Source organism: Oreochromis niloticus, linkage group LG12 (genome assembly GCF_001858045.2).
Source record: "Oreochromis niloticus isolate F11D_XX linkage group LG12, O_niloticus_UMD_NMBU, whole genome shotgun sequence".
In the NCBI taxonomy this organism is placed as follows: domain Eukaryota; kingdom Metazoa; phylum Chordata; class Actinopteri; order Cichliformes; family Cichlidae; genus Oreochromis; species Oreochromis niloticus.
In genome coordinates this window covers 37077826-37101949 of record NC_031977.2, presented here as the reverse complement: position 1 = coordinate 37101949, position 24124 = coordinate 37077826, and the positions used below count along the sequence as shown (strand labels likewise).

Here is a 24124-nt window from a genome sequence, read left to right as displayed (position 1 = left end):
GGACTCCTGAGTAGCGTTTAAACAGAGACGGTTTATTTACAGATCTTCACCAAGTGTATGTACAGACAGTGCGGGGTTAGTGCTATATACAAGACGTGAGGGGGAGGGGTCCAGGGCTCCAGGGAAAACGGGGAAATCACACACGCGCTCAGTTCAACCTCTCTCTTCTCCGCTAGCGACCAGTCACTCCTTCCACACTCCCCATGGGGAAACACGGGGACGCGTCCGGGGAATCTAGGAACAAAGAAACACTCGTTAAGTCTCTGAGTCGGAGGCACAGGAAACTTGAGCTAGACGTGTACTGACTAGAGCCTTCACAACAATCCAGCGTTGAACAGCTGATCTCCTCCTTCTAATATACCAGCTGGTCTGATGAGGCCCAGGTGTTCCCAATCCAGGAAGGCGTGGACCGAGGGCGTGAAGCCGCCATGAGTTCCGGCAAAACAGGGGAGAGAAGGAGAGAGGGGGGGAGAGACAGGGAAAAAGAGAAGAGAAGGAGGGCTGGGAGTGGAGAGATTCTGATCAGCACCTTGCCAATCCTGCAGGTCGTGACACCAGGACTATCACTGTCCGGGCCAATCAGAAACCATGGCTCACAGGTCAGGTTTAAATGCTCCTAAGATTGAAAAATGCAAGCCTTCAGAGCCGGGAATTAGGTGAGCCTAAGAACAGCAAGGGCAAACCTGTCACGTGGCATCAGCTACAGCAAAGCTTCAGCGACAGCAGAGATACTTGGAGGCAGTGGCAAGGAATACAAACCATCACAGACTACAAGCCCACTCTGCAGACCGTGGGGAACAAATCCCCAGACAGTGTGTGGAGATCCCTTGCCAAAATCAGTACACGCAAAGCTCCAGGTCCTGATAACATCCTTGGACGAGCACTGACGGACTATGCTGTGGAACTCACAAATGTCTTCACAGACATCTTTAACACATCACTAGGGTCAGGCCGCCGTTCCCACATGCCTCAAAGCCTCCACCATCATTACTGTGCCCAAGAAGTCATCTACCTCCTGCTTTAAGGACTACCGTCCTGTCAAACTCACCTCCATCATTATGAAGTGCTTTGAACGGTTAGTCATGCGTCAAATCAAATTATTGCTTTCCCCCAACCTGGATCCATTTGAGTTTGCATACCGGTCAAAACGCTCAACCGATGATGGAATTTCAACTGCCCCTTACTCAACCCTCACACATATGAACACTAGAGACTCATATGTCAGAGTGCTGTTCATAGACTTCAGTTCAGCATCATCATTCCCCAGCAACTCATTCACAAACTGGATCTGCTGGGGATCAGCACCTTGCTGTATAACTGGCTGCCAGATTTCTTGACAGGAAGACAGCAGATAGTACGCTCGACAGCAACACCTCCAGCCCAAGAACACTGAATACGGGGGCTCCCCAAGGATGTGTGTTGAGCCCCCTTCTCTTCACTCTGCTGACCCACGATGAGATCTACTACAGGGGTGAAGTTAACCATCTGGCAGAGTGGTACAGCAACAACAACCTGTCCCTGAATGTGGAGAAGACCAACAGCGACTCTGCTTCCTCTGCAAACTGAGAAGCAAAAGAGATTCAACCCCCATTATGAGCACCTTCTACAGAGGCACAGTTGAGAGTATCCTCACCAGCTGCATCACTGTGTGGTATGACTCCTGCACTGGGTTCTGCAGGAAAAAATGACAACAGGTAGTGAGAGCAGCTGCACCTGCCTCATCTGGAAGGTCCTCTCCATTACAGGTGACTCCACTCATCCCTTCAGCAGTGTCTTCAGTTTGCTGCCATCAGGAAGGATACTGAAGAGCCTCCGGGCCAGAACACACAGACTGAGAGACAGCTTCGTCCATCGGGCTGTCAGGATGCTGACCGTCTCTGAATCGAGAAGGGGGGCCCAAGGGTACATCTTTCGCCATCCTACAATGCTGTGATTGTAGCCATTCCCCACTTTCTGTGAATGGTACTCATGGCCATTGATCAGTAGGCTTTGATTAGTTGTCATTGATCAATGGTCATAAGAATTTGCATACTAACAATCATGGAACTAACCCCCCAGCACATTGTTCATTCAGTGGTGCTAGTTTCCTTCACTATGCAAATGTACTGTTTATAAGATCTGGGAAACCTGCAGTCAGCTGAGACTGAAGAAGTCACTTGGATGAGTGACGAAACGTTTCTCCAACTGAAAATGTCCAAATGAACAGAATCAACCTTTTGGGATTTACTTACCTGGATGATTAAGCACGCATCAAGACGTTATTTTATTAAAATTTTTAAAATGATAGCAGCACAAACGAAAATTTTTGCAGCACAAACCAGCACAAAAGTAGCACAAACGTTTAACATCAATTTTGTTTGATTTGGGTAATGTGGGGGGGCTGGTTGACCTTTTGACCTTTACCTTTTCATTGATATCTTTAAAACAGAAGCAGCACAAATGACAATTTTTGCAGCACAAACCAGCACAAACATAGCACAACTGATTGACACCAATTTTGTTTGATTCCATTAATATTGGGGGGGCTGGTTGACCTCTGATGACCTGTAGAAATTTTTATTAATATATTTAAAATGATAGTAGCACAAACGAAAATTTTTGCAGCACAAACCAGCACAAACGTTTGATACCACTTTTGTTGGATTTGAAGAAGGTGGGGGGGCCAACTTCACTCACATAGAAAGTACTACGGGTGGCCAGAGAGAAGCGGGGAATCGACTGGCAGGGCGCCAAGCTTTCCTTCTTTGAAGATGTTACAAGAGAGCTGGTGGAGAAGAGGAAGGCATTCAACCCGGTGAAGAAGTGTCTCCGAGAGCCACAAGTGAAGCATAAGCTGGTGTATCCTGCAACGCTTATTTTTACGTGGAACGGACAAAAGAAAACATTCAAAGACGGAAAGGAGGCCGAGAAATTTCTGCAGGAGTCGACTTAGAGGAGTGCGGGACATAATGTAATAGATCGGAGAAGTGTATGTGAATTTAAAAATAGGGTAACAAATAAACAATGGGTAGAACGGGGCTGCGGCGGCTGTGCTGCTGTCGGACAGTTAACGTGTCTCACGGACCGAGCAAAGTTTAGTGACTCAAGCTAAAGTTAGTTAGGTTTGGGTAGGAGGGAAGGGAGGGGTCGCTTAGCAACGTTGTTCTGGGTTGTTATGCAAAGAAGGGTGTTCGTTTTGTTCAGGTTTGGGGTTTTTTTTAAGACAGCTAGTTTGATGGGACCAGATGGGTTTTGTAATATTGAGTGCCTATGTATATATTTGTGTTGTGTTGTAAAGCGCACAGGGAGTGTCCTTACCCCATTTTTATTAGAAAGAGATGAACAGGTATACTACAATAATATCGTGGAACATAAAAGGATGTGGGGACCCAATTAAAAGGAGGAAGGTTCTGACATACTTAAAATCTAAAAACACAGATGTAACGTTTATTCAGGAATCCCACACTGCTGGTGAAGAAGAGGCAAAAAAGTTTAAAAGAGACTGGGTGGGCTCCGTTTTTCATAGTTCATACTCAAGTAAACAAAATGGTGTTTTGATCCTTATTAATAAAAAATTAAGCTTCATGTTGCTGAAAAAATATAATGATAAAGAAGGGCGCATTATATGTTTGGAAGCCTTAATCAATGGGGTTCGAATGGTTTTGTGTAATATCTATGCACCTAATAAAGAAGAGCCAGATTTTTTTTCACAGAATTAATAAGATAATAGGTGATCGTGAGGGGCAGGTAATATTGGCTGGAGATTTCAACCAGATGATGGATGGGATAATTGATAAGAGCAAACCCAGGGGTAGGTCTACACCCAGGGACAGAGAGGCTATTCAATTACTGATGGAGGATCTTTGCCTAGTAGACATTTGGAGGTTAGTTAATCCTAGTTCAAGGGAATATACATTTTACTCAAATTGTCATAAAACATATTCAAGGATAGATTTCGCCTTAATATCAAAGTCTTTGGTCGATTCAGTTGTAGACTGTGAGATTGGTGGCATTGCCATTAGTGATCGTGCCACGGTAGAGTTGCAAATTGATTTAAACACAGATAGAACAAAGAGGGTCGCTGGAGGCTTAACACGATGTTGTTGCAAAACAAAAGTTTTAGTGAGGAGTTAACAAAGGATCTTAAAATTTTCTTCGAAATCAATATGGGTTCCACAGATAAAGTAGCCACAGTTTTGGAAGCGTCTAAAGCATATATATATATATATATGTATATATATATATACACATATCAGAGGAAAGATAATTGCGTATGGGACAAAAGTTAAGAAAAGTGACCTACAATGGGAAAAAACTTTAGATAAAGAAATACGAGAATTGGGGAAGGATTTAGCGAGACAATACTCAAATCATAAATACCAGACTATCTGTAAATTGAAATACCAGCTGAATGACATTTATAACAAAAAGGCAGAATATGCCTTATTTAGGCTTAAAACAAAATTTTATGAAGGTGGTGAAAAGAATGGTAGACTATTAGCAAGGCAACTGAAGCAGCAAGATAATTTAAATAATATATCTATTATTAAGAAAGACAGCCAAGTGGTAACCTCATCAAAAGAAATAAATTCAATTTTCAAATCATTTTATCAAGATTTGTATACTTCTGCTGGTGCACTTAATGAGGAGGTGAAGAAATTTTTTTCAGGTCTACAATTACCTGCTCTTTCTGATGAACAGAAAACAAGACTGGATGCGCCTATAACTGAAGAAGAGGTCAGAGCTGCGATCTCAACAATGAAAAATGGGAAGTCGCCAGGCTTGGATGGCTTCCCGATTGAGTATTATAAGAAATATATTGATATTTTAGCTCCAGTCTTGCATAAAGTTTATCTTGAGGCACTAGAAATAGGCTCCTTACCGAGTACATTTAATGATGCACTAATCTCCCTTATTCCTAAAAAGGATAGGGATATATCAGACCCAGCAAATTACCGGCCAGTAAGCCTTTTAGGCGTCGATTGCAAAATTTTGACAAAGGTTTTGGCCTTCCGCTTAGATCAGATATTACCAGATATCATCAATATTGATCAGGTTAGTTTTATTAAGAATAGGTCTTCAAGTGATAACATTAGAAGACTTCTTCATCTCATGCACAAAGGCAAATCTAGTCTAGCCCCGGTTGCGGCCTTCTCGCTTGATGCTGAGAAGGCTTTTGATCGGGTAGAATGGGGCTTTCTTATGACAACCCTTGCAAGGTTTGGGTTTGGGCCTGGATTTTGTAACTGGGTCAAAATTGTATATTCAAGTCCAAGGGCAGCAGTTTTGACAAATGGATTGGTGTCAGAGTTTTTCCATCTCACTCGCGGGACCCGGCAGGGGTGTTCTTTGTCCCCGCTGCTCTTCACAATATTTCTAGAACCACTGGGCTTGGCTATTCGAGCTAACAGGGATATCAGAGGGGTTCATGCAGGGGGTATGGAGCACAAGTTATTTCTATATGCTGATGACATCTTAGCAGTATTAACGGATCCCATGCAGTCTCTACCAGCGCTACTCACATGCGTTGAGTCATTTTCAAGGTTGTCAGGTTATAAGATAAATTGGTACAAATCGGAAGGCATGCTACTATCAGCATCATGTCATTCTAGATGCATTACTCCATTCAATTTGAAGTATTTACCTTCAGGTATGAAGTATTTAGGAATATTATTAAACCCCAAACTGGAGGATATTATGCTTTCAAATATGGAACCTCTCCTCCTAAAGATAAAAACAAATCTGGATAAATGGGGTAAATTGAATCTTACACTGTGGGGTAAAATTAATGTGATTAAAATGATGGTGGCCCCGCAGTTCAATTATGTTTCCATGATGTTACCTGTAAGACACATATTTAGTCAATTTGAGAAGTTAATTAAAGATTTTTTGTGGAATAACAAGAAGCCAAGAGTGAATATAAAGAAAATGTGGGCCTCTAAAGACATTGGGGGAATGGCCCTCCCAAATGTGAAGTTGTATAATTTAGCATTTGAAATGTCAAGACTGGCCAAGCACTGGACAGGATTGGACTCTGAGCTGAGCTGGATGAAGATCGAACAGGAACTAGTGAGCCCTTTTACACCCTTGGATGTTCTCTCACAGGGCTCGGCTATTAATGGACAAGACTTTCATGATAACCCAGTGCTCGGGTACTCTAAGGCTGTTTGGGTAGAGGTGCACAAGATGTGTGGAGCATCTCATTTAAGACAACCTTATACCTCACTATGGAACAACACTGCTGTACAGATTGGAAAAAAAACGGTGTTCTGGAAGGAATGGCTTGTCAAAGGCATACACAGGATAAGTGATCTTTACTCAGGGGGAGTGTTTATGTCACTCGCTGAAATAATCCAAAAATATGGTTTGATAAGAGAAAATAATTTTTGGAAATATTTACAAATAAGGGATTGTATTACCAAAGGAAAATTTACTCAAAGCACAAATACGGTGGTGGAGTTTTTAGAATTGTCCAGTACAGCACATAGAGCAGCTGTTTTCTACAAACTGTTTAACAATCTAGAAAAAGAGAGATGTGAAAACTTGAGGATTATATGGCAGAGAGATTTGAGTTGTGCAATTTCTAAAGAAGATTGGTGTAGAATTTTGTCATTCTCCGATAACTATATAAGGCCAGGGGTAAATTTACTCAGTACAAATTAATACACAGATGGTACTTCACTCCTTCTAAACTTTATAGAATGGGAATCAGCTGGAAATGTAGCTCAGATCCAGGGACATTTATGCATGCTATTTGGGAATGTGGGAAAGTTTATCCCTTTTGGCAAAAAGTATTGGACAAAATAGGAAGGTGGATTGGTTTAATAATACCCTTGTCACCAAGACTGTGCTTATTAGGGGATCGATCTGTGTTACCTGGGGTTTCAAAATATGATATTGTGGTTATAAAGGTGGGGGTGATTGCAGCGGCCCGAGTTATTCTCAGTGTATGGAAGGAACCATCTCCTCCAGAATATAATAGGTGGGAAGAAAATATGCTGAAAATGGTGTCGTATGAAAAATTCTTGGCTAGGATTAATGATGATAGGGAGGGGTTTGACAAATCATGGGGACGTGTTTTTGGCTGACAGTGTTGGAATTTATTTTGTCAGGGCAATTATCTTTTGTTAAACTTTATGCTTGCTGTGTTGTATGTTTGTTTAGGCACCCAGTAACGGAATAACTTAAGAATTTGACTTTATTGTCGTTTTTGTGTGTGTGTGTGTGTACCGGCAGTTAGTAACTATTGAAAATAGACCCAAAATGCAAAGGTGAATTAACCATGGGATTGGAAGCTGTCTTTTTTTATTTGTTGGTTTGTTTTGTTTTTGTTCTCATTTGGTTAAATGTTAAAAACAAATAAAGACTTCAATTAGAAAAAAAAACAAAGGGAAAGACCATCTCTGAATCGAGGAGGGGGCCTAAGGGTACATCTGTCACCATCTTACAATGCTGTGATTGCAGCCATTCCCCAACAATGAGTGTGACTCATGGACATTCAATTTCAATTCCTATGGGCAAGCACTTTGGCAACAGTGGGAAGGAAAAACTCCCTTTTAACAGGAAGAAACCTCCGACAGAACCAGGCTCAGGGAGGGGCGGGGCCATCTGCTGCGACTGGTTGGGGTGAGAGAAGGAAGACAGGATAAAGACATGCTGTGGAAGAGAGACAGAGGTTAATAACAGATATGATTCAGTGCAGAGAGGTCTATTAACACATAGTGAGTGAAGAAGAAACACCCAGTGCATCATGGGAATAACTACAGCCAGCTTGAAGGCCTGTGGTACATAACCAGTTATTAAAGATAGGTTGATCTGCTTCTGATTTGAGGCTTTCTTTTTCACTCTTTAACAATCATCTTTGTGAAATTAAATGGTGGTTGCTCCTTATGTATGGACATTGCTTGTGGTGTACCCCAAGGGTCAGTTTTGGGTCCAAAATTCTTCAACTTGTACATTAACGACATCTGTAAAGTGTCCAAAGTATTAAAAATGGTTCTCTTTGCTGACGATACAAACATTTTTTGCTCTGGTGATGATCTGCAGAATTTATTGGAGGATATGACTAATGAAATAAGTAAAGTGAAGTTCTGGCTTGTTAAAAACAAATTATCATTAAATTTGAATAAATCTAAACTTATGTTATTTGGAAATAGTAGTTTAAATACAAATGCAAAGATTGAAATAAATGGTGTTGATATTGAAAGAGTCAGTGAAAATAAATTTCTGGGGGTAATAATAGATGAAAAACTTAACTGGAGAGCTCACGTAAGATATATTCATTCCAAAGTATCATGTAGCATTGCAATACTAAACAAGGCAAAACAGGTATTCGACAGAACATCACTTCATATTCTATACTGTTCACTGGTTTCACCATACTTAAGCTATTGTGCAGAGGTCTGGGGCAATAGCTATAAAACCACATTACATTCACTTTTTACTCTTCAAAAAAAGCAATTCGAATCATCCACAATGCAGGTTATAGGGAACGTACAAACTCACTATTTTTGCAGTCTGAAATATTGAAAATGGATGATCTAGTGAAATTCCAAACAGCACAAATTCTATTCAAAGCAAAAAATAAAGAACTGCCAGCTAATATTCTGAGTATGTTTTTTTTGAAAGAAGGAAGTTATAATTTAAGGGGTTTTGTAACTTCAAAACAGGGAAGGTACGAACTACAAGAAAAGGCTTTTGTGTTTCTGTTCATGGGGTGAAACTATGGAACAGTCTGAATATGGAATTAAAACAATGTCCAAACATAAAACTGTTCAAAAAGAGTTATAAAAATATGATCTTCTCGAACTATAAAGAAAAGGAAAATATTGAAATTAAGTGAATGTCTCTATTTAAAAAAAAAAAAAAATTCATAATGTAATATTATAGTATGAAGTATATCAGAAATCTGTTCACTATTTCTATTACAAATTATATCAGTAAGGAAGCTGACTAAATATTAACTGATAATTTATGGCAACGGGGTGGGATTAAATAAGTGTTTACTTCTTCCCACTCCCTTTCAACATGTAAATTAATCAGAATGGGGTTTGGTTTTTTTTGTATGTATTTTGTATAGTATTTTTTTTCTCTCTTATTTCCTTTTCTAAATGTACCTGTATATTGTTCACATGTTGAAATAAAAAATTACCAAATTACCAAATTACCAATATCTTTGATCAGTGGTTGTTGATCAATCATCAAAACAATTCGTATGTTATTGATGATGAGACATTTCTACATCCAGATGAACAGAAGCTGCTTTTTCGGACTTCCTGTCTGTTGAGTATTCTTCAAAAACTCATTTTGACTCTGCCTCTCATCTCACCCGTCTGTCAGAGGGAGCCCACAGTGGAGCTGTTTGACTCGTTCATCGATCACTGGAAATCAATCACCAATTATTATATCGATACGACAGGTGAGACTCTTTAACCTGCAGCTAGTTGTTACCACAGCCACACAACCAGCCAATTGAATTCCTCTGCTGTGTGTGTGTGTGTGTGTGTGTGTGTGTGTGTAGATGACAGCCGTCCTGTCAGACAGACGGACATCCCCTGGCATCTCAGACAGATGTTGGACATCCTGGTGTACGAGGAGAAGCAGCAGGTGCGTCAGTGTGACTCAGAGCTGTATTGATCAGCATATCCATCAGAGTATTGAATGTCCTGTCTGCTGTATTGATCAGGCCGTGGAGGACACAGGAGCCTGTATGGAGTACTTGCTGCAGCACAAGCTGTTGGAGACTCTGTGCACACTGGGGAAGGCTCAGGTAACGGTGCTGCAGCGCCCCCCTCAGGGCTACGCACTCTCACTGATACAGTGAAAGCTGAAAGCTAGGATGATGATGATGATCCTGCTCTTCAGTCATAAATGTTCAGGTTGATGAGGTCACTTCCTGTCTGAAAGGCTAGAGTGCCCATCTTAGAGGAACAGGTTGCTGTTAACTTCCTGTTTTGGTACCTGGCACTGAGACTGAGCTGCGTGGTCAGGTTTTATGGCGTGTAGCGTTAGGAGCTCACAGCTCTGATTGGTGGATCCTTCCTGGGTAACTCACAGACTGTATATGAAAGATGGAAGCAGACACTGTGGCATCGGCTGGTGAAGTCCTGATTTAGAGCTCAGAAATCAGGTTTTACAGCTAGAATAGTCTGCTTTACAAAGACTGCAGATTTAGTCCGAAGCAGCCATTGTTTGTTTACAGTCTGTAGGAACACCTGTCTCTAGGTGAGGGTCTCTGTGCTGAATCCAGTTTTAGCTTCAGAGCAGAAAGGCGGTGAACTGTGAGCTAACACTGTAAAGCTTCTGTCCTCTCTCAGTATCCTCCAGGGATGTCCCAGCAGGTCCTCCTTTTCTTCTCCAAGCTCCTGTCTCAGGTGCAGAAGCCTCTGCTGCAGCTGGTGAACGTCTACAGACCTGTGCAGGTAAACCAGGTGGAACACCTACAGCACACTGCAGAGGCTCATCTGTACCTGTTTAAGTCAGTCCTCACACGGCTTACAGCGACACGCACACAGCAGGAAGTTTAGGTTACAGACAGTATAGTGAGGTCGTCAGAGCATAGGCAGGTGAGACGCTCCACCTGAGCACAGCACAGAGGAAACAAAGCAGCGTTTTATCTCTCAGCCACCTGGGGGACAGCCTGCAGGGGACGGACCTGAAGCCTGGACACCTGAGGACACCTAAGGACGCTGATGCTGCTGAGCTCAAGCTGCTTATTTTTATTTAAATCTTCCCAATAAAGCTAACCCTTCTTCACTTTCTGTCTACCACTGCCTGTGCTGATGATGTCACTTTGTGCTCCGCCCCGTAGAAGCTGATTTGCCTCTGTGCGCTTCCTGGTTCCCAGACTGAAAAGGAGGAAGCTCAGTTCCTATTGGTCGTCTGCTCCAGAGTGAAGCAGGATCCGCACACGCTCAGATACGTCTTGCAGGTAACCTCAGAAGGTCTTAGGTCCACTTCATGTCACGTGATGTGAGCTCATTATCACATGACTGTTATCTTTGTTTTCAGCTTCCAGACCAACCAGTAGGCAGTACACTGAGCTCTGACCAATCAGAGAGCAGCATGCAGGCATCCAGTGGGGGGACAGATCCTCCGCTGCCCTGCGGCCCCATCCAATCAGAGAGCAGTCTGCTGAGGGCCCTGCTGCGTCTCACTAAGAGCCAGGTCAGTAACTCGAACGTCTTGCGGTGCATTCAGGTGCCGTCTGAATAACTGGAAAATGAAAGATGGCAGAAAGTTTTGACAAACAGAGACGTCAGCACGCAGCACTGTGAGCTCTGACCAATCGCAGTCGGCGGCAGCGACACTGTGTGCTGCACTAACGACGGAGCGCTCTGATGTCATCACTGTCCCCTCACAGAGCAGCTCGGTGTGTCTGAGGGCCCACGAGAGCCTCCTGCTGCTCTGCGGGCTGCAGGCTGGGTCCTCAGGGGAGTTGCTGAGCACTCACACCCAGCTGGGAGAGCTGCTGGCTGGGAGGCTGCAGGACCTCTACTCCCTGCTGCCTATGGAGGACGCTGCAGAGCTGCAGAACTGGCCTCACACGCCCTGGAGGTAAGAACACACGCACACACACACACACACACACACACACACACACACACAGTAGTGCACGATGCAGTACTGCAGACTGGTGTACTGCAGCATTTCCTCTTTCCCTCAGCACTCAGTTCTCTCGCCACAGCGCTGACCCCAGTTCACAGTCTGTGGGTCACATGATCAATTTCTTCTGCTGGCTGGACTTCCTGGATCACCTGATGAGAGAGGCGCCACAGGTAATACTATCTTGACAGGTACACAGCTACTAGTAATGCTAATAAAGCTCAGGGATGCCAGTGCATTGTGGGTAGTTGCTACCATGCTGTCCACGCAAAATGTAAACAAAGAAACTAACAGGTGATGCGGAGGAAGACGTGCCTGAATGAGCTCCTGCACAGGTGCGCACATCCAACAGTTTCAAGCTCACACTCGGGTGTGCGCAACTCCGACACGCTCTTCAGTTTTTCTTGCGTGCCGCTAAACAGAGCGAGGAATTTCTCCTGCAGCGTCCAGGGTGCGAACGACTCGCCATGCTGCTCACACTCGTCACCTGAGCGATCTTTGGACCATCTCAGGTCCTCCAGGTGTGACGCTCTCCTGGCAGGGACCGTGGGCTCGCTGTGGGCTGACTGTGGGCTGACTGTGGGCTGACTGTGGGCTCGCTGTGGGCTGACTGTGTGCTGACTGTGAGCTGACTGTGGGCTCGCTGTGGGCTCGCTGTGAGCTGACTGTGGGCTGGCTGTGGGCTGACTGTGGGCTGAGTGTGGGCTGACTGTGGGCTCGCTGTGGGCTGACTGTGGGCTCGCTGTGGGCTGACTGTGAGCTGACTGTGAGCTGGCTGTGAGCTGACTGTGGGCTGACTGTGGGCTGGCTGTGAGCTGAGTGTGAGCTGAGTGTGGGCTGAGTGTGGGCTGAGTGTGGGCTGGCTGTGGGCTGGCTGTGGGCTCGCTGTGGGCTCGCTGTGGGCTGACTGTGAGCTGACTGTGGGCTGACTGTGAGCTGGCTGTGAGCTGACTGTGGGCTGACTGTGGGCTGACTGTGGGCTCACTGTGGGCTCACTGTGGGCTGACTGTGGGCTTGCTTTGGGCTCGCTGTGGGCTTGCTGTGGAAGAGGCCGGTCTTTGGGTTGTAGCCTCTCCACACACAAGCTCACAGTCTGTCGGCAGAAAGCTTTAGTGTCATGTGACCAAAGGATGCTTCCAGTCTGCAGGATCTTTCTCCACGTTGTCCTCGCCATGTGTCCAAGGCTGTAAACAGGTAAATGTGCGTGAGCTCACTGGCACCGCCGTCACTTGAGCACATCCTCTGAGACGTCCTCTGTCCAGCTGATAGTCCGCTCACACTGCGCCAATAACTGAAACACATCAGTTATATTGCACAAACCCCAGTATTACACATGCCTGATATTGCACTGACACATTACACTAATAGTTGTTTCCCTTTTTGTAATGCACAACCTCTTTTTCACGTCCAATATGAAGCATGATTATTAAACATGATCACATGTTTGTGTGTCCCTCAGCCGCCCTTTTAAGTGACTCTTACAGACAGGGAGACTTTCCCTCGCTGACAGTGGAAGACTATTCCAGAAGCTCACTCCCTGATATGACAGAGCAGGGCTCGCAAAATCGCTAGCCCGACGTCCCGGGGCTAGCGATTTTTCCAGTCGGGCTACCAAAATCTATCTCAGCCCTGCCCGTCGGGCTATCATAGGAAGGAAAAATATATGTCAATGCTTTTGCATTCTTTCGGAAATGTAGCTGAGTAATTATGTCATTGGCATCGATGAGCCACTGTCAATATACGACATATTGAAATCGCATTTGAATTTGCGCTTGTTTTTTGCTTTCACTTTGCGATCGTGCGAACTGTGTATAGAGAGCGGGAGTACTGATTGGTGAGTGACGATTAATTGCGCACCAATTCATCTGACATTGTCTTATCACTCATTAGCTTACTATTCAAACCTGACAAGTGAAATCTCCCACAGCAAGCTTAAACATGTGAGAGGTTGATTGCCCAGAGAATCGCTGACCGTTATGTTGAGTGCGTGTGTAAAAGCAGCAGGATATATATTTTAGTTCTGCTGAGCCAAATAAGACAGGTCAGGGTGAAGAAAGGGCAGCCAAAGAAAAGCCTACCACAAAACGGAAAAGTTATGACAAATCAGACTATGAGGCAAAAAGAAAGTGCAGCTTTATGGTTTCATGGACAAAAGAATTTCTGTGGCTGGAATATGACGAGCTAAATAACCAGGGGTGCACATAAATGGTTGCAGGAGGTGAGCTGGCTTCAAACAAATGATGAAGGCACAGAGATGTGGTGCAGAATGTGCCGTGAAAATCCCACTCTAGTGGACAAAAACAGTGCCTTTTATATGTACGCAAACGCGCGTTGCAACTTCTTACCTGGTGCGCGTCTTTTATTTTGACAGCGAAGCGCAGCTGCGGACCACTTATGTGCACCCCTGTAAATAACATAATGTTCTGCTGGATGTGTTGTTGGTTTTCCCTCGATTTCTGAGTCGATAAGCACCTTTGTTACTGGGACCAGTAATTTTAAGAAAGACCCCCATTAGAACCCATGAGAAATGCAAGAAATGCATTATTGCTCAGTCTGCAATATCTTTCCCAGAACAAACACCAATTGCAAATAACATACTAAAAATAAACCTGAAAAATCTGTTTAGAACAGCGTACTATGTTGCAATGAGTGAACTACCATTGGCAAAATTTAGCAGTCTTTGCAAACTTCAAAAAGCAAATGGCCTCGATCTTGGTTCCACTCACCTCTTACCCGTGACTTCAGTGTAAATTTCAAATTCAGGACCTGACACAGACTGATTCATGTTCACAGTTCTTACAAGTTCATAGAACTTTCTGTTCAATTAGAACCAAGTATTTGAGTTGATGATTGTAATTTTTATACAATGTTGTAATTTGTGTTTCAACAATTTTTTGATGAATGTTTTGTTTCCTTTACAATATTATACTTTAATGTATAATATTGTAAAGGAAACAAAACAGGAAACAAAACATCAAAAAATTGCTCTCTTTTTTATTCAGGCTACTTAAATTTTTTTTGGGCTACCAAAAACTGAAGAGTCCCTGCTCGAAGGGCTACCAGGGATTTTGAAATTTTGCGAGCCCTGCAGAGCATCTGTGAAAAGGTGTAAATGCAGATTCACAGTCCCCTCTCACAGTGGCTCGGGTCAGTCGAGGCAACACTGCTAGACTTTTGTTTAATAAGATCACTCATTGGTGGAGGCGCCAGACCATGTATAACCTTGTAAATTACACAGGCAGATTTAAATAATTTGACATTAGTAAAATTTAGAAACTTGTATTTATCTAAAATTGTACAATGTTGATATGACAAAGGTTTCTTGTCTAATACTTTCAGTGCTCTTTTGTAGCATACTTCGATTGGCCCAATAGCAGCAGCGCTCTATAGGACCAACAAATACAGTATTCAATATGAGCCAGTATCATAGAGTGTAGAAATGTAATCGCTGCTGTGTCTGTTAATGATGTGCGGATATGTCTAAAGTTCTGTATATTAACATTTACAGTTTTCACTATGTTGTTTATGTGTTCTTTAAAGGATCATTTCGAGTCTAGTAGCACTCCGAAATACTTAAATTACTCAACATTAATTAGTCCTTGTGCACGCAAGCAAACTTTCACTGCAGCCACGGTTGTTATAGGTTTACTAAAGAACACTGATATGGTCTTTTTAACATTAAGGCACAGACATGACTCATTCCGCCATTTTTGTAAATCATGTAATGCCAATGAAAGCTGATGGGCTGCATCATCAGCAGTTTGGCTTGTGTAACAATTACCGTATCATCGGCATAAATAATTGTGTCTACATTTTTGCACACATTGAGCAAGTCATTTACATAGAGTGAAAATAACCAGGGGCCTAGAACTGAACCCTGAGGGATGCCTTGTGTACAGGGTAACTTACTTTTCTTTATTTGCATACATTGGGCAATGTCCTTGATTTAACTTTCACATTAAACGCAGCTTCTACCTGCGTCTGCTCCATTGGCAGCTCGTGTTAAGCACGGTCCCATGATGCATCGATAGGGATGGGTACCGGTATCGGGTGCCATTATGGCACCGGTTCTGACATAAACGGTAGTAACCAGACCGAAAAGCAGCGCACATTTCGGTGCCTTTACCTTTCCAAGGATAGTAGGCGGGCCCAGGTACGTACGTTCTTTTAGAGCAGAGCTACAGATTAAAAATGCCCAAGGCGAAGCGGTCAAAAGTCTTGCTGTACTTCACTGCAAAAGATGCAAACTCAGCAGCCTGCAACAAGTGCTTTAACCTCCTAAGACCCGAACTCTTCCACGGCATGCATTTGCAATTTCTCTTTGATATTTGGGCATATTGGGGCCCGATGAATATAAAAATAAAAACTTGCCTTTTTTTTTTTTTTTTACCTTATTTTTGGTTTTAAGAAAAATAAGAGTCACATATGAGGATAATAATTTAAATTATTTTGATAGAACAGTAGCAGTATAAAGTCCTTGTAAGTGGATATGAGGCCCATGTAGAGCAAAATTTAGTATTTTGGTCTAAATAACCCAAAATGTGACATCCACATATGTGGACGCCAGGTCCTAGGAGGTTAAGCTGATACTGTCAAAGGAGGTAACACCTCGAATCTGATGAAACGCCTGGCGACGCATAGCGTTTTTTTAAAAGCTGAGAAATGCACCGTGTTTGATAGCTTGCTGCGAGACCTCACACCGAGCACATCTACTGCGGGTGTGGTGCCGGTTATCGGACCCGGAGTTAGCAACATCCCCCAAGAACCCGAAGAGGAGAGTCCTGGCCCCTAGCCCTGTCAGCGTAGCAGAAATGATGAGGATGATGATGGCAGCAGCAGCCGTTCTTCTCTGCGTGAGTAGCTTAATGTTGTTCTTGTGTAATTTACGTTGAGTAGGCTAACCACGTTATTAAATTAATGCACGTAAGGTGAACTAGCAAACACTGTCGTAGTTACATGCAGCTGTCTTCTTGTTTGATAGAGTGATGCCATATATGCCCTATAGCTGCAGAAAAGGATAACATTGTTATCTTTTACAAAAAAACAGCTAAACATGAGAGGTTTTAGGACAAAGTTTGTGTTTTCCATTGTTTAAGCACCAGTTTCAACCAAAGGAGGTGTGTTGTATCAGCAGAAAAGGCTAACTTGGTTATCATTTTGCAGAAAGAAAAGAGACTGCTAAAAATAAAAACATAAGAGGTTTTTGAACAAAGTTTGTGTTCTCTATTCTTTAAACACCAGCCCCGTTTCAAAAGTACCAGTTTGGCACCGGTATCAGATAAAACCTAAACGATACCCATCCCTATGCATCGAGCTGATGATGTCATGATCCTCGGCACTGTAGTACAGCTGATGGTCCCAAAAGGCTGCTTCTGTTCATCTGATGGTCATCATCAGCTAACTGCAGGTCTCCAACCTCATAACCAGGACATCTGCACAATAACTGACACGAACAGCGGGCTGTGAGCTCAGTTTATGATCATTAGCATAAACAGGTGTGGTGTGTCTGTGTGTGTGTGTGTGATCATCGATCAGTGGTTGTTGCTACGTCCAGATGAACAGAACCAACTCGTTTCCACGCCTGGATGATAGTGCTAATGCTAACACTACTGCTAAGCTATTGCTAATGCTAACACAATCATCTGATCTCCACTCACACCTCACTGTGTGTGTGTGTGTGTGTGTGTGTGTGTGTGTGTCTGCAGGTGTTGTCAGTGAAGTTGGCTGTGTGTGTTTGTCAGCTCTGGTTGGTGGAGCTTCTTCAGCCTCAGCTGTTGGACACGTGAGTCCTTCATCATCCTTCGTCATCCTTCTCACAGGAAGTGGGGCTGCTCTCTGATCTCAGGTGTGTGTTTGTGTGTGTTCAGGTGTGAGCAGGTGGTGCTGGGCTCCACCTCCGTCCTCTGTGCCACCGTCAAGCTTGTCCAGTCCTCATCTCTGCTGGATCAGCTCGTCCACTTCCTGCTGCGGAGCGACGCCGCTCAGCCGCTGCTGCGCCGCTGCGACCACGTCTCTGACCAGGTGAGAGCCCACTCGAGCTGACACCTGCAGCTAGCTAGAGTGCGGAGACGGGAAGCATAGAAACGGCTGTGTGTGTCCTCAGATCAGCATGGTGTCACTGTGTCTGGTGGAGGAGCTGCTCCAGAAACCTCACAGGGACGTCTTGGACGTGCTGTTGCTGAGTTTCCTGCACACTCGGAGTTACCTGAGTCCACCTGCCTCGGCACAGGAGGAGCAGCAGACGGAGAGTGGCGAGGACAGCGAGTAGGTGCTTCATGTGAGGCGGGTGGGTGTGTGTCTTTGCTGTCCCCGGCTGATGATTCGTTTCCTGTGTGTCAGAGACCCGGAGGACGACCCATTCTTTTCCGACAGCCTGACCTTCTCAGACAGTCCCCACCCCCCTCCGCCTCCTCCATCCGGACCCCAGACAGCTGATGATGTCATCAACAGGTAACGCACCTGAGGCTGCGCCGCACAGAGAGTAACGAGTTAACCGAGGAACAAAACACGACTGTGTCTGTGTGTGTCTGTGTGTGTGTGTCTCTGTGTGTGTGTGTCTCTGTGTGTCTGTGTGTGTGTGTGTCTGTGTGTGTGTGTGTCCGTGTGTCCACCTCTGTTACTGTGTGTGTGTGTCTGTGTGTGTGTCCACCTCTGTTACTGTGTGTGTGTGTGTGTGTCCACCTCTGTTACTGTGTGTGTGTGTGTGTGTGTCCACCTCTGTTACTGTGTGTGTGTGTGTGTGTGTGTGTGTGTAGTTTCCTGTGTTTGGTTCCTGTTCAGGTGCGATCGTCTCAGCTGCTGCAGGAAGGAGGATACGAGTCGTACGTCCACGACGCTCACACACTGGTCAGAAGACACACACACACACACGCAGCTGTCACTGGTCTCTGACCTACAGTCAAACAAACATACCTGTGTCTGACTCCTCCCACTTCCTCAGGTGACCGAATGTCAGGCTCTCTCGCTGTCCTGGGATTGGCCACTCACTCCCCCCTCCCTTTCCCTGTCGTCAGGTAAAGACTCCGCCTCCTTTTTCGAAGGTCACCTGCTAAAAGTTCTCTTTGACCGACTGGGACGCCTCCTGGAGCAGGTACACAGACACACACCTGTGCCCTGCGTGGTTCCCTCTGGCTCACGTGTGCAGGTGATGACGATGATGTTGTGCGTTTGCAGCCGTACGAGTTGAACCTGCAGCTGACGGCTGTTCTCTCCAGGCTGTCGGCATTTAGCCACCCTCTGCTGCACGAGTACCTGCTCAACCCCTACATACACCTGTCTCAGTCCTCCAGGTCACTCTTCTCTGTCCTCATTAGGGTGAGACACGTTCTCCAGAGGAGGGCGGGGCCAGGCATTTGTTTTTAAGTTAGGGCGTGTCTGTTTTAACACCTGTCTGTGTGCCAGGTGATGGGGGAGCTGATGCAGAGGATCCAGGAGGTCTCTAACCTGAGCGAGCGACTGCTGAACACCAGGAGAGCGCTGCTGGGCCTGCCGCACGACCCCGGGTAACTACCTGCTGTAACGCCTCACTCCAGCCAGGCGTGGTGCCGTAAACACACTTACCAGGGCTGCAGCGACTCATCGAGTGACTCGATTATAAAATGTCTCTACACAAATTCTTCTTTGATGTTTCTTTAATGTGTTAATGACGTAAACGCGAGCGTTTCAAGTGAAAGCTGCTGCAGTAGAAACGAGGCGGACTCTGTTCGCACGGGAAGAGCAAAGAGGCGGAGCCGTTAGGGAGACGGTAGCATGACAGGAAACAGCAGCTGTTCGTGTGACCACCATTAGAACCTTTACTGGGAAATAGCTGCAGGAGTCAGAGCCTCAACAAACCGTGACGTGAAGTAGACTCCACCTAGGGATGGGTATCGTTTAGGTTTTATCCGATACCGGTGCCAAACTGGTACTTTTGAAACGGTGCCGGTGCTTAAACGGTGCTCGAATCAGTGTTTAAAGAATGGAGAACACAAACTTTGTAATAAAACCTCTCATGTTTAGCTGTTTTTTTTGTAAAAAGATAACAATGTTAGCCTTTTCTGCAGCTATAGGGCATATATGGTATCACTCTATCAAACAAGAAGACAGTCGCATGTAACTACGACGGTGTTTGCTAGTTCACCTTACGTGCATTAATATAATGCAGTGCAGACCCAAGATGGCGCCAGCCATAGACACCGGTCTATGGCTGGCCGTCTTTACTCTCGCTCTCGCCTGCATCTGCCCCTTTGCTCTTTACCCTCTCTATCCCAGCTTCTGGATTTTGGCATAGTACTTTTTATTTTCTTCATATTATGCTCATCAGGTGGCTGTGCATTATTAACATACGACCGGAAACACTCCTAGACCTCCGTTTCTCCTTTTCACATCGCTTTGATCGACACTGGACTTTAGGACTTGCCGCCCCACTACGACCAGACCCCCCCACTAGCTTTCCCTGCCTACCCCCTTTTAATCTGTATAAGAAACGATACAGGAGATACAGGAGACGCGGTAAAAGGAGTGGCTTCCGTGTGCGCATGAAAGCTTACCTTGAAGCACGGGCTACGGTTTACCCATATGCCTCTGGGGACTCGCTATGCTCTCTCCGTGCAGTCTCCAGTGATCGCCCCGTCGCTAAACTGCTTGGCCACCGGTGGATTTGCTCCGTCTCACAGCAAGCTTACCCAGCTCTTCCAGCGGCATGCCTCCCTGCTCGGACCTGGATTGCCTCGTACAGACGTGGTGTCAACCACAGCAACCTCAGAGCCCTGCGACATGCTACTCGTGCGGATGCTGCGCCCTGGACACGGATGGCTCTTTTCAACGTCAGTTCGCTGGTAAATAAGACCTTTGTGTTAAACGACTTTTTCTCCACCACGAGCCTCGATGCTCTCTTTCTGACGGAGACCTGGATTCGCCCTTGTGAGTCGCTTCCTTTTTCTGAGCTAAAAAAGACTGTCTTTTTTAGCTCTCCGAGGCTTACCGGTAGAGGCAGCGGCTTAGCCTCGTTCTCTAAATGTAAATACAAAGTCCGACAGCTACCCTGTTCTTCCTACATCAGTTACGAGCCTCAACTTCTGGAGATGACTGCCTCGCGAACTTCTCTGATTGTTTTGGTTTACCGGCCACCTAAATATAATAAGACTTTTATTCACAAATTTGCTGACCTTCTTGGTTCAGTTATTTTTAAATATGACTGTGTGCTTATTATGGGTGATTTTAACATTCATATCTGCTGTAACGACGATCCGTTAGCCAAAGACTTCCTTGCATTAACGGACTCTTTTAATCTTGCCCAGTGGGTTAACCAACCAACCCACGCTAGGGGCCACACCCTCGATCTGGTTTTTTCATATGGCTTGAACATTAGCATTAAGGACATAAGCAATGTTGGGATTTCTGATCACTTTCCTGTTATCTTTGATGTTAACTTATGTACTTCTGAACTTCACCCTGATGCTCTCCTACGCCCTACACGTATAATTAATTCTGGAACTGTGGAGAATTTTTCAATGTCTTTTTCGAAACTTGCCTCTTCCATTCCTGACTGTTCCCTGGCTTCCATGATTGATGACTTTGCTAGCACCTTTTTTTCCACATGCTCCTCCATCCTCAATACTGTTGCCCCTGTTAACCTCCTAGGACCTGGCATCACATTTTGGGTTATTTAGACCAAAATACTCAATTTTGCTCTTCAAGGGCCTGATATCCATTTACGAGGACATTATACCGCTACTGTTCTATCAAAATTTTAAACGAATATCCTCATATGTGGCTCTGATTTTTCATAAAAACAAAAATAATGTAAAAAAAAAAAAAAATCTGGTAATTCTTTGTTTTTACATTTATTGGGCCCCAATATGCCCAAATATCAAAGAGAAATTAAAAATGCATGCTGTGGAAGAGTTCGGGTCTTAGGAGGTTAAAATGAAGCACCCAAGATCCTTTTCCCGATGCTGGCTAAACGATTCTACACGTGCCTTGCGACGTGTGTGCCGCCGGGATGAGAGAAGATGGAAGAAAGATAGACTCCAGGTTTCTTATATCTTGCGTGCCAGCCGGTTGCAATTTCAACTTGCTGCTAAAATGGCCAAAGCTGGCTTCCTATCTAAAATTATTCTTACTCATGGTCACAACCCCCGATCCCTCTTTAATGTTTTCAACTCATTGGTTAACCCCTGTCCTGAAATGCCACTGGCGTGCTCTCCTTCTCTCTGTGAAAATTTTTTAACTCATTTTATTCGTAAAGTTTTACATCTTAAGTCCTCACTCCCTTCAGTGTCGAGTTTTATTCCCACCCCTGGTTGTTCATCATCATTTCAACAGTTTGAGCCGGTGTCACTCCATACTCTCAAGCGACTTATTGACCAATCAAAGAACACCTTGCCTGCTTATGATATCCTTCCATCTCGTTTAGTTAAGGATTGCTTCAGCGTAATTAGACCCACCATCCTATCTCTAATGAATATATCGCTACTTGCAGGCTCTGTTCCTTTAGCCTTCAAACACGCTGTTGTCCAGCCCGTTCTTAAAAAAAGGAACCTTGATCATAAAGATCTTGGGAACTATAGGCCGATCTCTAAGCTTCCATTCCTGTCCAAAATACTGGAGAGGATCGTTCTTTCACAACTCCAGCCGTATTTGGATACGAATGCCATTTATGATAAATTTCAGTCTGCTTACAAACCCTGTTATAGTACTGAAACGGCCTTGCTCAGAGTCCTCAATGATCTCCTTCTGATTGCTGACTCTGGACGCTCTTCAGTCTTGGTCCTACTAGATCTATCCTCGGCCTTTGATATGGTAGATCATAACATCCTATTAGCGAGGCTTGAACACACAGTTGGCATTGGAGGTGCCGCCCTAGATTAGTTTAAGTCATACCTCTCTAATAGGTCCTTCTCGATCAATTTTGGCCCTTATTTCTCCTCTGCGGCACCTGTCTCCTGCGGCGTGCCTCAAGGATCTGTCCTTGGCCCCCTGCTCTTTTCACTGTATATGCTCCCCTTAGGCGCAATCTTTGAGAAGTATAACATCGCACATCATTGTTATGCCGACGACATACAGATGTATTTCGAGCTAACTGATGATCCCTCTATGTCTTTGTACGGCTTTTGCGAGTGCATGCGTGAGGTCAAAAATTGGCTCGCAGGTAACTCTCTTATTCTAAACGACAGGAAAACGGAAATTATCGTGTTTGACAGTAGAGTCCCCCGTGGCCAACTCCGTGACGCCCTCGGTTCCTTTAACAGCTTCCTCACCGACACTGTTAGTGACCTGGGTGTATTTTTGGATAGCTCTTTTAAGTTCGATAAACAAGTGTCTTCTGTTGTTAATTCTTGTTTCCATCAATTGCGTCTTATTAGCAAGCCCAGACATTATGTTCCACATAGGGACCTTGGAAAGCTTATCCACGCCTTTGTGACATCTAGGTTGGATTATTGCAACTCACTTTACTTCGGTCTTAACTCTGATCTCCTCCATAGACTCCAAATTGTTCAGAATGCAGATGGTAAATGGCCTGTATTTGTATAGCTGCTCGTCTCCTTACTGGTAGTGGGCGGCGTGTCTCTATTACCCCTCTATTACCCCATTACCCGCGAGTCTGATTCCATCCATTCCTTCAAATCGCGGTTAAAAACCCACTTATTTAGCCTCGCCTTTTCTACCAGTTAACGCTTGCTTGATAGTTAGCTTAACGCTTATTCTTATCTTCGGCTTATTCTTAATTACTTTTAATTCATTTTTAATTTTTTTGATTGTTTTATCCTCTACACTTAGCTTTCTTTTATGCTTTTATATGCAATTCTTTTGCCTTCGTGTGTTTTAATGCCATTCAACCTGCTAGCACGTTTTGGTACCTTGCCATAGCCCTCATCCTTCCCTGTTACTTCATCTTACCCTCTTGCATGTTAAGCACTTTGGTACACCACTGGTTTTTAAATGTGCTATATAAATAAAGTTTGTTGTTGTTGTTGTTGTTTAATAACGTGGTTAGCGTACTCAACGTAAATTACACAAGAACAACATTAAGCTACTCACCCAGAGAAGAACGGCTGCTGCCATCATCATCCGTCATCATTTCTGCTACGCTGACAGGGCTAGGGGCCAGGACACTCCTCTTCGGGTTCTTGGGGGATGTTGCTAACTCCGGGTCCGATAACAGGCACCACACCCGCAGTAGATGTGCTCGGTGTGAGGTCTCGCAGCAAGCTATCAAATACGGTGCATTTCTCGGCTTTTAAAAAAACGCTATGCGTCGCCAGGTGTTTCATTAGATTCGAGGTGTTACCTCCTTTGCACAGTATCACCTTAAAGCACTTGTTGCAGGCTGCTGAGTTTGCATCTTTTGCTGTGAAGTACAGCAAGACTTTTGACCGCTTCGCCTTGGGCAATTTTAATCTGTAGCTCTGCTCTAAAAGAACGTACGTACCTGGGCCCGCCTACTATCCTTGGAAAGGTAAAATGATTGGCTAGAATCCAAAGTGTATGACATCTCAGGAAAAAAAGGCACCGAAATAAAGCACTGAAATGCGCACTGCTTTTCGGTCTGGTTACTACC

General features: G+C 44.6%; 2 protein-coding genes and 1 long non-coding RNA gene across 5 annotated transcripts in view; 1 reads left to right on the top strand and 2 right to left on the bottom strand.

Moving 5' to 3' along the window:
• fhip2b (FHF complex subunit HOOK interacting protein 2B) overlaps positions 1–24124 on the top strand; it is a 31801-nt gene that overhangs the window by 6187 nt on the left and 1490 nt on the right. For 2 of the 3 annotated variants that reach the window (XM_005460142.4, XM_025911905.1), the window contains exons 2-17: positions 9319–9397; positions 9500–9585; positions 9665–9748; positions 10296–10400; positions 10790–10909; positions 10990–11145; positions 11342–11535; positions 11645–11756; positions 17289–17365; positions 17451–17604; positions 17687–17847; positions 17923–18033; positions 18339–18429; positions 18524–18673; positions 18757–18897; positions 18985–19085. In XM_005460142.4, coding sequence (XP_005460199.1) covers positions 9319–9397; positions 9500–9585; positions 9665–9748; positions 10296–10400; positions 10790–10909; positions 10990–11145; positions 11342–11535; positions 11645–11756; positions 17289–17365; positions 17451–17604; positions 17687–17847; positions 17923–18033; positions 18339–18429; positions 18524–18673; positions 18757–18897; positions 18985–19085 — 1922 coding nt within the window. The remainder of the gene's footprint in view (positions 1–9318; positions 9398–9499; positions 9586–9664; positions 9749–10295; positions 10401–10789; positions 10910–10989; positions 11146–11341; positions 11536–11644; positions 11757–17288; positions 17366–17450; positions 17605–17686; positions 17848–17922; positions 18034–18338; positions 18430–18523; positions 18674–18756; positions 18898–18984; positions 19086–24124) is intronic. The other variant, XM_019346748.2, reaches the window with a different exon arrangement.
• Positions 12–2139, bottom strand: LOC109195156 (uncharacterized). The gene is made up of 2 exons (XR_002056854.2): positions 307–2139; positions 12–234 (listed from the first exon to the last, which is right to left on the bottom strand). It is a non-coding gene; the product is annotated as an uncharacterized LOC109195156 (long non-coding RNA).
• On the bottom strand, positions 11764–13249 carry LOC109195155 (sialidase). The gene is made up of 2 exons (XM_019346750.2): positions 12455–13249; positions 11764–12336 (listed from the first exon to the last, which is right to left on the bottom strand). The coding sequence occupies exons 1-2, from the start codon at positions 12755–12757 to the stop codon at positions 12067–12069; spliced, it is 573 nt and encodes a 190-aa protein (XP_019202295.1). The 5' UTR covers positions 12758–13249; the 3' UTR covers positions 11764–12066.

Excerpts from the sequence above, each read along its gene's own strand:
- LOC109195155 (XM_019346750.2), bottom strand. The coding sequence starts at position 12,757 with ATGGCGAGGACAACGTGGAGAAAGATCCTGCAGACTGGAAGCATCCTT. Across the intron at positions 12,337-12,454 it reads CCACAGCGAGCCCACAGCCA|TCAGCCCACAGCGAGCCCAC; the intron begins GCCCACAGCCAG and ends GTCAGCTCACAG.